General features: G+C 42.0%; 1 protein-coding gene across 3 annotated transcripts in view; it reads right to left on the reverse strand.

Annotated features, from left to right (window-relative positions):
* ATP6V1H (ATPase H+ transporting V1 subunit H) overlaps positions 1–13,765 on the reverse strand; it is a 110,467-nt gene that overhangs the window by 21,175 nt on the left and 75,527 nt on the right. For 2 of the 3 annotated variants that reach the window (XM_042924202.1, XM_042924201.1), the window contains one exon: positions 6,710–6,823. The exons of the other annotated variant lie outside the window; for it this stretch is intronic. In XM_042924202.1, the coding sequence (XP_042780136.1) occupies positions 6,710–6,823 (114 nt within the window). The remainder of the gene's footprint in view (positions 1–6,709; positions 6,824–13,765) is intronic. 3 annotated transcript variants of the gene reach the window in all.

Below are 13,765 nucleotides of genomic sequence, written 5' to 3' on the forward strand. Positions count from 1 at the left end.
GATGAGCACTGGGTGTTGTATGGAAACCAATTTGACAATAAATTTCATATATTGAAAAAAAATAAATTAAAATTAAAAAATTAAAAAATTAAAAAATGTAATTAAAGGATATTTACATCTAAATCTTTGTTAAGATGACAGGCTTATCATCATTTTTTTTTTTTAGTCAATTCCTCAAAATTTCAGTGGTAAGAAAACCTATCAATTCATTTCTGTTATCCATGAGATTCCCACCCCCCCCCCCCCATCAAGATGCAACATCTGGATAACACACTTAAAAGGAAACCAATAAAATAATTCAAAAAAGTCATTAAATCTCTTAGATGAGTAAATAGAAAGTTTGCTTAATCTTTCTTTCTTTTTTCTTTTTTTAATTAAAAGAGGGGCAGAGACACACACACACACACACACACACACACAGAATCCAAAGCAGGCTCCAGGCTCTGAGCTGTCAGCACGGAACCCACCATGGGGCTCGAACCTATGAACCATGATCATGACCTGAGCCAAAGTCAGATGCTTAACTGACTGAGCCACCCAGGCACCCCTATTATTTAATTAGTTTTTAGCATAATGTATTCTATTGAGCTTTATTTGATTATTTCACATACACACACATAGCCCATGAAATGAAATATTCATGTGACCACAAAAGTAACTGTCCCACCCACTGAAAGGAGAAAAAGCACTTAAAAGTAAAGCAGTTGATTTAGTTGATTTTTCTCTGCCTTCCCTTCCAAGACTTTTCTTTTGTTCATGTTTAACTGACCCTTCAAAACCCCAACCAGCTGTTTGTCTGTTTTAATCCTAATCAAATAAAACCACAACATGAATTTGATCCACAGATACTTACACTAGTCACATGCATTTATGTGTGAAATCTGCATTTGATTTTATACTTAATTATAAAGTACACAGACTCCATTACCCATCAGTGTTTTTATATTCTTTACTGTGTAAATGCTTACTATTGACCTTCCCAAATGTTTATTTAGGCTGGTACTTTGCAACAATTTCAGATTTATGTCCTGCTAGCATCTCCAAATCAATTGCAATTAAGTGGTACATAGTGTCCAGACAAATTGATACAGCCTCAAAATAGCTCCATGTAACTAGCAAAGTAGAAGCAACGTTACCTGGCAGACTGGGAGCTATTCCATCTGATGGCGAGACAATGGGCTATAAAGAATTCCTCTTTTCTTGGAACCAGTTTTGATATACTTTTTAATTGAGTTATATTTCTTTCCAAAAAATACACAAAACATATGATACCAAAGACATTTGCAAAGGTTCTTCCACCAAAAATGTAAGAATAATATGGAAAATTCCAGGCACCCAATGATTGACCACAAATTTCTAAATTAAACCTGGAAAATGTTAAACCTGGAAATGTTGTATGTTTATTAAAAATCACATGGAATGTTTTAGTAACATGACAATTAATGCTAAAAGGCTAATGCACATAAGGGTTTTTTCCTTCAGTTCACTTCATAAGTAGCTTTTTAATCACCGTATTTATGGCTATATACTTACCGAATAACTAAAATATTCTAAGCAGACATAAACATCAGAGAACAAAGTAGTATCAGTCATACACTTGGCTTGGTGAGTCCTCTGTAACATTGTTTACCTATACATAAAGTATCTGGGGAGAACACCACTTATAACTTATTACTCTGCTTTAAAAAAAAATTTGAAAAATAACCTAGGAACAATAGAAAATTCTACACAAGATCCTCTACCTACAAAATTCAGTGTTTCTTTCCTGAAGTCCTGAGCTGTCCATATGCACATACTGTGGCTTCTGAATTAGAGGCTGATTACATTTAAGATCATTCTGTAGGAGAAAATGATGATATTTTATGATGTTAAGTTATAAAGTAGAACCCGAGGGTACGTATAAAAGTTCTGTAGAGTACATTGTCACTGTTTATATATATTTTGGCAAGTTTATTAACATACAAGTTCAGCGCTGCTCAAAGAACAGGAGCACACCACAAATACACAGCGGGTACGGGAAGGTCAGAGAGCTGCCCGCCGTTTGGAAGCAGGGCTGTAAGTGCGACTGACCCGCTCCAGACCCCCTGAACTGAGGAGACGCCAAGGGTGTGCCAAGTGTCCCCTCCCTCCCTGGAAGCTCCACTCCAGCCCCCCACCATTCTGCTCCCCATCCGCATCGAGGAGGATTTTCCATACCCATTCCATACCCATTCCCATCCCCATCCGCATCCCCATCCCATCCCCATCCCCATCCCATACCCATCCCATACCCATTCCCATACCCATTCCCATACCCATTCCATACCCATTCCCATTCCATACCCATTCCCATACCCATTCCCATTCCATACCCATACCCATACCCATACCCATTCCCATACCCATTCCCATTCCCATACCCATTCCCATACCCATTCCCATTCCCATACCCATTCCATACCCATTCCATACCCATTCCCATACCCATTCCATACCCATTCCATACCCATTCCCATACCCATTCCATACCCATTCCCATGCCCATTCCCATACCCATTCCCACACCCATTCCCACACCCATTCCATACCCATTCCATACCCATTCCATACCCATTCCCATACCCATTCCATACCCATTCCCATACCCATTCCATACCCATTCCATACCCATTCCATACCCATTCCCATACCCATTCCACACCCATTCCCATACCCATTCCCATACCCATTCCCATTCCCATTCCCATACCCATTCCACACCCATTCCACACCCATTCCCATACCCATTCCCATACCCATTCCCATTCCCATACCCATTCCATACCCATTCCCATACCCATTCCCATACCCATTCCATACCCATTCCCATACCCATTTCCATACTACATTTTCCATGTAAATGCAGGTGTCAAGGGGAAGGGGAGAAACCCCAGCCATTCCAAGACCTGCAAAATTCATGATGCGACTGAGAAATCAACCACACAATCGTGGAAAAGAATTGAGTATTTTCACACGATACACAACTCTATACTCCTTCGTTACATAAGCTCAAACCCACCTCTACATTATCAAAAACTTAACATGTAACTCCCTAAAACAGAATCAAAATCAAGATCCACTGACAGCCCAGCTCTATCATTTCACGAGTATCCGATTTATACTTAAATGTAATTTTAAACTTATGTTTAAAACAAAAAAATAGTAAAATATTAACTTTACTGTATCCAAAATTATGACTTAGACTCATAAACAGAAGCTTTACGGAGTAATGCAGTATTTAAGAAATCTAAAAATCATTTCGGGTAGACGAGTACAAGAAAATCCAGAGTGTGCTGGAAATCTCAAAGTGTGGCCCAGGAACAAAACAACAAGTCCAGATAAGCATGCGAAAATGGCATGAGAGGCTGCTGCTGTTACCATTGAGGCAGACTTTTCTCCCACTTTTAAATCTATGATTATATTTTAAATATTTTCAGCTAGTTTATTTCACTATATAGTACCAACATAATCATTTACAGAAATTCATTTTAAGTAAAACCAACAAAATGCTAAGAGGAAACAAAGTCAATTGTTTTCATGTTTGTCTTTGATGTGAGAATAAACAATTCCAAGAAAATTTTGTAAGATTCAATCAGCAGACATCTTTAGCACACGAGTACCATATTGGGGGGGGGGGGGGGGGCGGGGAGCGTCTACTTTAGGCAAGTTGAAAGGCAGTCTCTGCCAGCACGACTTAATAAGACAAACTGGATATACCCGCATAAAGATACAGATTCAAAATCCTTTTCACATTTGAAGGCACCCCCTGCAGAAGATTTACTTTCCAAATTGCATTCTATCTCACGTTAATCTGATATTCTAAATAAACTGCTATTTACTTGAGCAATTTTCATTCTCTAGCACAAAGAGACATGGAGATACACATGTCACAACAAAATTTCTCTTCATATGGAAATTTCTTTAAAGAGAAAGTGTAAGAAAATATTGACATTAAGCTTCTCCGTTCAAGGAGATTTACCATAATTAAAACAAAGTTACAAGAGCTTAGCACATAATTAGGGGGGGAAAGGATATCTGCTCATCAGCTAGTCAGAGAGCTAAGAAACCAGTGTCTAACGATAAAGATGTTTTACTTTTTCTTTTTAATCATGCGTTGAAAAATGTAACAAGAAACTAAATCAAGTTCCTAAACTCAAGGAAATATTCCAATTGCAAACGAATCACCTTCAATGCATGAACACTGAAACAACAAAAATTCTCAACCAAAAAATTTCCTCCACTGGCAAAGAAAAAAGGTCATTTTATCTCACACCCCTCTTTTCTCCTGCATCAGAAGTACACATTAAAAAAAAAAAAAAAAAAAAAAAAGCTAAACCCAACAATAAATACTTCATCAGGAAGAACTATTACAACGAAATTCTTTTAGGGGCGCCTGGTGGCTTATTCAGTTAAGTGTCCGACTTTGGCTCAGGTAATGATCTTGCAGTTTGTGAGTTTGAGCCCCGCATCAGGCTCTGTGCTGATGGCTCGGAGCCTGGAGCCTGCTTCGGATTCCATGTCTCCCTCTCTCTGTACCCCTCCCCCGCTCATGCTCTGTCTCTCTCTCTCAAAAATGAAGAAACATTAAAAATAAATTTTAATGAATTTTTTTATTAACAAAACAGGAATTATACTTCAGCAACCCTAATATCAACAAAAAGGGAAAATGAAAGCGTGTTTCACACAAGACAAATGTAAGTGTGCTGGATGCAACAGCCTCGAACTCTACTAAACGCCAACATTCTTCAATTTCGAGAAAGAGGTGCCAACCAAGAGATACAAAGCTACTAAGTAATTCATTTGCGTTGAAAACGGGGCTCATGGTAAAGTGAAACAAGGAGAGAAAATCAGTCTAATATTCTGTTTTTTACTGACAGACTTGCAAAGTGTTTTCCTCCTGCTAAATATTAGATAAAAACCATTTCTGGTTGCCCTCTGCTTTGATCCCTTTCTTCTTGAGCCGAGGATATAAAAACAAGTAAAAATGCTTCCAGTCCATCAAGTGCCGCCAGCACGGGCTCTGACATCTATCCAAGGTCATCTACTACTGGTCATCTCAACTTTCAGCGCTCCGATCCAAGCCACCGGCCATCTCTACTCTCCACCGCGGTGAGAACCACTAAAACGGTTCTTTGCTTTCAACACTTACCCCTCCACAATCCATTCACTAGAGAGTAGCCTCAGAGATCTTTTTAAAACATAAATCCAATACTGTCATCAATGGCTTTCAACTCGTCTTATGAAAGAGTCAAATGGCGGCCTACAGGCCCCTACATGACCGGTTCCCTGGCAATGTCGCCTTGCCCGTCTTTTCCCATGCCGGCCCTCATACCACTCGCAGTCACAGTCTCTCCAGCTTGGCGCTGTTAACACGGCAGGCAGGACGCTTCTTGGCTGCGGGGGCCTGTCGGTGCATCACAGGACGTTTAGCGGCACGGCTGGCCTCTAGCAACTTGTACAAGTAGCATCAGTACCTCTGTTTTGTCTCCAGACAACCAAGGACGTCTCCAGGCACTGCTTTTAAAGAAGCCGAGGGCTGGTTCCCCTCTCATTCCCTCTACCTGAAGTGCTTACCCCTAATAACTTGGCTTGCACGGCTGGTTCCTTGTCACGACGGTGTCAGCCTGGTTGTTCTGGCCTACTCCCAGAGGCCTTCTCTATCCATCCTATGTAAACTTGCACCTACCTCCATCATATCTGTAGCCCGGCATTTAACGTAACAGGGTACAAAGTAAATGCTCAAAAGAATGGTTGAAAGAATGCATACATGTGTTGTCAGTATTTATGAGAAAAGTGCTTCAGTGGCAAGATCATAGTATGTAAAATAAGATGCCACAGCAGTGCTCCCGGACGGTCCCCTATACTGTGTTTCCCTGCATCTCTCAAATGCACACCTACCAATGTACCTTTCATGCTTTCCTTTGAACATACTCGTAGCATTACCTTCAGTAACAGGGAACGTGTATGTGTTCACAGCGCCTTAACAGAACAGTCTACCACCAGAGCATCCTTCCAAATGGTGGAGAACAGAGAGGTATGTGAACTGTTCAGTAGAGCATTGAAGGCACTAAACACCCAACCCGCAGCTAAAATTAGCCATGGCAAAGGGAATTCTGGTAGGTTCCATCACAGACACGAATGGCTCACTGTTCTATCTTAACAGTCACTCTTCAGTGTATCTTAAGTGGGTACAAAACGGTCAACAATTTTTATTTGAAAAGTAAAAACTAATGAGAGAAAAACATGACTGTGGTTATTTCAAAAGCAAAAGGCTATAAGGAATGAAATGTGAGAGCTGAATCTTAGTGTTTTCACGTGAACGTAAAACTGTTCAGGTTAACCATATTCTAAAGAGTTAAAATTGTAAAGCCTCTGATCAGTAATCCAACCGGATTCCCCTCAACTCCAAAAAAGACTGATTCCCTCAAGCCAAGAATGTCCTTTTAGTTACTTCTGCAAGTGTTTTTGATATTAGTACTTTGAATACTCATTTTTTGAGAACATCAACGCAGTTGCTCTCTTAAAAATGACGTCGTTGCCCTCGATGGCCGAAACACATTTCTAGGTATCTGATCAAAACTGCTGATTTAAAAAGCCATCATTCATCAGAGCGTTCGCATAAGAACTTTTGCAAGGTGCAAGCGAGATGTTGCAGCTCGGTGGGGGAGGGGGAAGAAAAGCCAGCACGTACCAGTTGTGCACCATGAGTTTCTGCACGGCCAGAAGAGCATTGTAGCGAACCTGCTGGTCCTCATGGTGCATGTGGTTCATTACCAGCTGCTTCCCGCCAAGCTGCTCAATAACCCTGCGGAACAGAAGGCACTTTGTGAAGATGCGGCAATTACTTCCCAGCTCCCGCTGTCAGCCAGCAGAAGGCCCGTGTAGCAAAGTGACATGGGACTTTAAAGACGAAAGTTACAATGTGGTAAGTAAACCGACACGCGTCTTTAAAACATTTTTTTTTTTTCTGAATCACAGATTTAACGTATTCCAAGATATTCTCTCTTAAACTCCCACTGGTGAATCTGGCTGTCAGTCTCGTTGCCTAATCCAGGCACATCTCATCTACCTGGGTATCTCACAGCCTGCTGCAGTCTTCTGGATCCTGTTCTCGATCACCGTTTTCTAAGCTGCCGAGTGTTACAACTTCTTCATTGCCGGTATTCGTGGCTTGCTTAAAACCGGTATACTAAACACCATCTAATGTCTGCACCCGTATCAGATCAGTATCCAGTCCACCGGCTGCCGTGCTGGGAGACAGCTCAGACGCAGACAGCAGGGGACACAGGGTTAAAAAGCACCTGGTGGAAGCCATGTTAATTTCCTGAGAAAGACTCGATCTTTAAGACAGCCGCCCTCTCTTGCAATGATGCGATATGCCACGTGATGTCCTGGCCAGTGAAACAGAGGAGGAAATTCCGACTGTCAAGGGCACCCAGATGACTGCCAGCCGACACCGCTTTCTGTCGCTGTGTCCCCTACCACCATGAAAACCCCCGTCACCACAGATGCACAAATGAAGTGAAGATGCGATTCGCTTCGCGAACAGAAAGAGGTTCTGTGTGCTGTTGCGAGGGTGCGGCGACAGCTGTGGGGGCTCCTACGTCCACACGGCAACGTGGAGCCCGCAGCCTCACCGTCGGTGGACAGCAGCACCTCCACACACAGCCGGCGATAAGGCACTAGGAACTCTGGCAGAGGAAGACGGTCCCGAGGATGGGCAGATGGGGCAAGCGTGAGAGAGCGGCTTTTATCTGTATACCTTTTTATACTTCCTTTTCAAAACACCTCTTTTGAAAAATGTACTGACATCGAGGGGGAAAGAACAGTATAATTATAACATTAATCGCTTGCCATGTGTCAGGTCCTCTGCTTTAACACATCACTTTAACATCAGCTCTGCCCTTTCTCAGATATGTTCCACTGAGTCATTTAATCTAGTCAATCCCTTCCTGGCAAATGAAGGGAGCCCGGACACTTCCTTCACGGTATGGTATTAAGCCCAAAGGCCGTAGAGCCCAGGTCCCCGCAATACGGTAAGCCCATGTCTGCTGCTATGATGATGATGAGAGTGATCACGGTGAGGGTGATGAGGACGCAGGGGCTGTTCCCCTTCAACCTATTCTCCTCACTGTGGTCAAAGTGACCTTGCCAAAAATCTAAATTGTCACTTGCCCTGACTAAAAACAAAACGATGGCTGACTGGGTTCTTCACAGCCTGGGCTGGACTTCCTGTCCAAGCGCCTCACAGAGCACGGTCACCTACCTGTGCTCTCTGCGCGGACTCCCTTGACCTTCTTTCAGGTCCTTCAGTCACAGGGCCTTAGCACATGCTGCTTTCTCTCCCAGAAGTTTTCCCACTTCATATGACACATAACTTCTATTCATCTTTCAGATCTTGCCTCAACTGTTCCTTCCTCAAAGAAGCCTTCTCTTTCTCCACTTTAATCCCCCAAATATGCCCTTTTCGTGGCACTTTGTATCTTCCTTTCATTGTATTCATGAGCTGCAATTTTGTACCTGAATGGCTTTTTAAAATATTACATGTGTCTCCCTCATTATACAAGAAGATCCATGAAAGGCAAATCTATGCGTGGTTTTGCTTACCCTCTGTTCCAAAGGGCTCAAGACAGAAGGCCCTCGTCAAACATCTATTAGCCATATTATTACATTTTATTAATATGTACATTAATAACAATGTCTATTATCACCCAGTTTATTTTTCTCCAAATGACATCACTGAAGGACCGGTAAGCCTTCAAAAAACAGAGGCCTTTACTGCAGCCAAAGTGCCTGAAGATAACCCTCCCTCAACTGCTCTAGCACACTATTACTAGAATTCCAAATAATTGTGATAGCAAACATTTACACAGCACTCACTACCTGCCGGCCTGCCATCTCTGCACCTCCCATGATGAACTCTTCCAAGAGCTGTGAGGGGTCTAGGCTGGCCATCAGGATAAACAATAGAGAACGGAGATTTAAAAGAGAAATACGCAAGTCCAGGGTAACACTGAAGAAGAAGAGAGTCACAAGGCCCAACGTGCCTTCTTCTCACATATGCGCAAGACTCCCCCACTGCCGCGCTGCAAAATATGGACCTGCCTACTCTGATGACTTGACCGGGCATGAGTTTACCTGACGTCTTTGTAACCAGGCTAATTTTTTGGAACTGCTGAAACTGATACGTATACATGTATGAGATGACAATAATAATATGAGCTCCTCTGCCTCAGTACCTACGGAGATGCCAAATCCACAGATATGAGACACTAACGGGAAACCGTGAGAGCACGTCACATACAGAATTTATAAAGGACTCTAGTGATTTTTAATCCCCTTAGGGATTAAATTCTATTTCCAACATTAAAGGATCCAAGGAGGGGAAGGACGGTTTCTGAGTGTTCTGTAGAACGTGACGGGCCCCGAGGTAGGTCCCTGCCCTGCAGAAAAGAAAAAGGTGCTGACGGCTTCCAACCCCACGCCAAGCAAGCCACACACAGAGGCAGGGAGGACAGTGGCCTGGTGCCCGACAGCGGCATGAGACTGAGAGGTCACAGTAACCCACAGCAGCAAAGAAGAGGGGGCTGCGTCAGGATCGGCCGACGTTCCCAGAGCCTGGGGTGTCAAGAAGTTTGAGTGGCACCACGAGCCGGACGAAGCACACGGCGGCTCGGCCCAACCACAGGGGCTGCGGTGGGTGGCCCAGAAAAGGGGCCTCCGACGAACCCAGAAAAGTGCTCCCAAGAGAAATTACCAGCTTCAGACATCCAGCAGGGGGGAGAACATAAAGCAGCCATCCATAACAGCAAGGAAGAAACCCCCCTGCTCCTCCCCGTCGCCTCCACCTTCTCCGCTCACCGGCCTCAGGAAGACTGAGGCAACGGCAGGTAAGCTCAGGGAAACAGAGCCAGGAAGAGGAGGGACTGTGGGCCTGTACCTGCCGAGGGCATCGCAAAGAGAGACGTCCTTCCTGTGAGTACGCAGCGAGAAGGACTGCTAAATGTCTTCAACCAAACGCTTTCCGTGATTTAAAACGACCACGGGGCTGTCATCTCGGCCTGAGGGGGAAAGGACTGCAACCCACCTAGGCTTTCATCCAAAGGCATGGAAAGATTATCATCACAGAATAAGTTTCAGAAGGGTTTGGGGGGACAGATCCAAAGCCATTCTTACTTCACTGCAAACTGCCTACTCAGCTGCCCGATCTGTGTGGGTACGGATGAGCCACTTTGGGGGGGGGCTGGCAGGGCCGGCTTCTGTGTCCTGCTGTTTAACCCAACAGCCCCGTCTCCCCCTGCCCTTGCCTACCCCTCTCAGAGGGACTTCCGTGCTTCGAGAGTTTGGAAGCAGGACTCTGAGACACTCATCCGCTCCCTCTTTTCTCTTCCACGCTGTCCAGTGCCCCCCGGGGTTAATGGGTTCGGTACCAGGAAGGCACAGCACATTCCCCAAAAGTGACTTTATCGGTGAAGATTCTAGTTTGGCTTCTATCTGTTATCTCCGTTGTCAAGTATTTCAAATAGCTTGGAATTCAGGCAAGTAGGAAAGGAATTCTTTACCGGGCCCCCTCTGGATACCTCCAACACAGAAAATACAGCCGACTCTCATTATTTATGGTAGTTGTGTTCTCTTAAAGTCACCATGAACCCTGATTTAGTGAATACTGAGACTCCTAGGGGAAATACAGGATTACGTTCCTGCAAGCCTCTGGTCACGACATTCTTATCAACCTGTCGATACAAAGCCTTGTTTTACATGTTTCTGTTTGAAGACAACTGATTTAACCTACGTTGTTGACTCATTAACATTGAACTCACGGCCAACAGCGCTAGAACTGCCTGAATGAAGCTTATCTAACGTATGTACTTCCTCCATAAGGCACATCACAGCCTTCTTGTACTTAGCAACACTGAACAGCACGTCAGCACGATGCTCGGGGGCCATTTCACACAGTGAAATCACCAACAAAAAGCACGAAAATGCAAAATACATGACACTAAACGAATCCCAAGAAGGACACCGGCTTACAGCACAAGAGCTAAGACAAGAAGGCAGAGTATCGCCTTGTTTGCCTAGCTGTGCGTCCAGCAACTCAAACGTTCGTTCCTCTGCTCTGCACACGTCCACAGATGATCTCGAAAGCATGAGTATTTGGGGATTATCAATAAATTTTAACCAATAGGCAAATTCACAAATATAGAATGCATAAACAACGAGGATCAACTGTATGTGAGTAAATACAATCTCAGAAAGCTGCCATATTGTATGTGAAATATGATGGATTTAAAAAACAGAGATCATATACCATTTATAACAACAACGGTAACATTTTTATAGGTGTCAGCTATAGTTTTTACATATAACATATGTTATACATACAACATATAGCTTCATAGTTTTTACTTCATGTAATCCTCACAGCAAATGTGCTGCCTACTCCTCTATAAAGTGGTTTTTTGACATTTTAAACCCTTGCCCCTTTATACTATCTTCTCATTACCAGTAGCAAGTAAATTTTGAAGACTTTGGCTTTTAATAATGTACATTATTACATTTATTATATTATTTCATAGTATTCATATTATATTATTAAGCATATATATTAAGTATTCGCATTATATTATTATATTATATCATTTTCAAACCATAAACATTACTGCCCTCCACTCCAGAAATTCCAACAGGTCTCACGGAGTGGACAGACAACCTCCACTCCACTGAAACTCACTGCTATAAAAGAGACAGACATTTCCCATCTTCTAAATTTAATTGAAACACCAATTCATTTCAGATTATACAGGATGTCCAAAATCACTGATGTGTGAAAAAATGGTGAGAAAAGAGGATTTCCAGTTAATATATTAACACAAGACATCATTAAAAAGACAGGGTATTTAAATGATTTGATTTAGAACTAGATCCGAGCACTTTGTTTATAAGCTATTGCCTAATAGGGAAAAACTTGCTAACTGTATTTCAAAACAAGTTGAGTTGGTAGCATGTTAGGCTTTAAAGACCTAGAATACATGGTTAACAAGCTCAGTACTGGTTAAGAACTTTTAAGGAATGTACCAGCCGGTGAAACACAGAAACGCAATTTTAGAGTAAGCTTTAAAAATCCTAAAAAGCACAGACGCATTTTTGTTTGTTGTAAAGGTCTTTGTCCTCTCAATGTAATCCTGTAATATTTATATATTACAGTCACATATATATATATTTATATATATACAGTCACATAGTCACATAAAAGACCCTGGTAAGGATTCTACTGTTTAGCATTCAATTCGTGGCTAATGAAATCATATCACACTGTAACACATTATAACATATTATGATTCCACAACATATTGCTAAAAATGGTTAAGTTGCATGTATGATTTCATTTACACGCAAGCAGGTACTCTCATGTCCGTGTAACAATACACCCTCTAGAGTCTACAAGTTTAATGGCACAGAAATCACTATTCTGTTCACTGTTTTGTATTATTCTAGTTTGTTCCCCTTAACATTTTTAAAAACTAAAATAATACAGGAAAATATTTACCAGACTTCTGAATGGGCAAGTTCTTTCTAAGCATAAAAGTAGTGAGAGAAACCACAAAGGTTTTCACTGGAATGTAAAACATTAATGCCTAGTGAATTAATGAATTTCAATATATGGTAAATGAAACGTACATGATAAAAATCTTATGAATAGAATAATACTGTAGACAGCAAACTTTTAAGATGTCTGCCTTAAATGTGGCAACTAAATTCCCTATAAATCACATAAGCAATCAAAATACAAATTGAAAAGCACCAGGTACCAGTTTCCCCTGTGAGAGTTTAAAGAGAAATGAATACATTCATTGCTGCTGAGAGGGTGGTAAAGACACTATTGTCACATGCGGCTGCTTGGAGCCTGAATTGCCCTACATTTAATAATGTTTTTCAGATCTCAGAAGTACTTGGGGCGCCTGGGTGGCGCAGTCGGTCAAGCGTCCGGCTTCAGCCAGGTCACGATCTCGCGGTCCGTGAGTTCGAGCCGTGAGTTCGAGCCCCGCGTCGGGCTCTGGGCTGACGGCTCAGAGCCTGGAGCCTGCTTCCGATTCTGTGTCTCCCTCTCTCTCTGCCCCTCCCCCGTTCATGCTCTGTCTCTCTCTGTCCCAAAAATTAAATAAAAAACGTTGGAAAAAAAAAAAAAAATCTCAGAAGTACTTATATACTTTCTCTCATGGAATGTATTTAAGGGACCAGAAAAAAAGGAAATAATCAGAAATGTTTGCAAAGACGTTCGCTGTGTTTTCATAATAATGAAAAGCGGGAAACATATCAAATAGCCACTACTAAGATTTGAACAAATTGGAATACTTTTATCTATAGGTAGCATTACTTATATTTTTAAAAATTTGTCGATGGGAAATACGAAAAAATGAACAAAAATAGGTCACGAGAGATATTATAATCAACATTTTGGGAGAAAAATGTATGCATAGAGGGAAAAAAAAGCAAAAATAAATAAACCATTATTTTTACCTCAGGGCTGCAGTACTGTGTTTTCTTTATTATTCTTTTCTGTCTTTTTCAAGTTTCCTATAGGAAGAATGTTACTTTTCGTGATAATTCTCATTTAGAAGAGAAAAATTAATCGGGTTTTACTGGTAAAAAGTTAATGCCACCCTCAGAACAAGCTACTAATTTTTATTCGTATGTGCCATGTTAGGCTTTGTACGAAGAAAAATAGAGATATTTACCTCATACAGAA

Source organism: Panthera leo, chromosome F2, assembly GCF_018350215.1.
Source record: "Panthera leo isolate Ple1 chromosome F2, P.leo_Ple1_pat1.1, whole genome shotgun sequence".
Classification (NCBI taxonomy): domain Eukaryota; kingdom Metazoa; phylum Chordata; class Mammalia; order Carnivora; family Felidae; genus Panthera; species Panthera leo.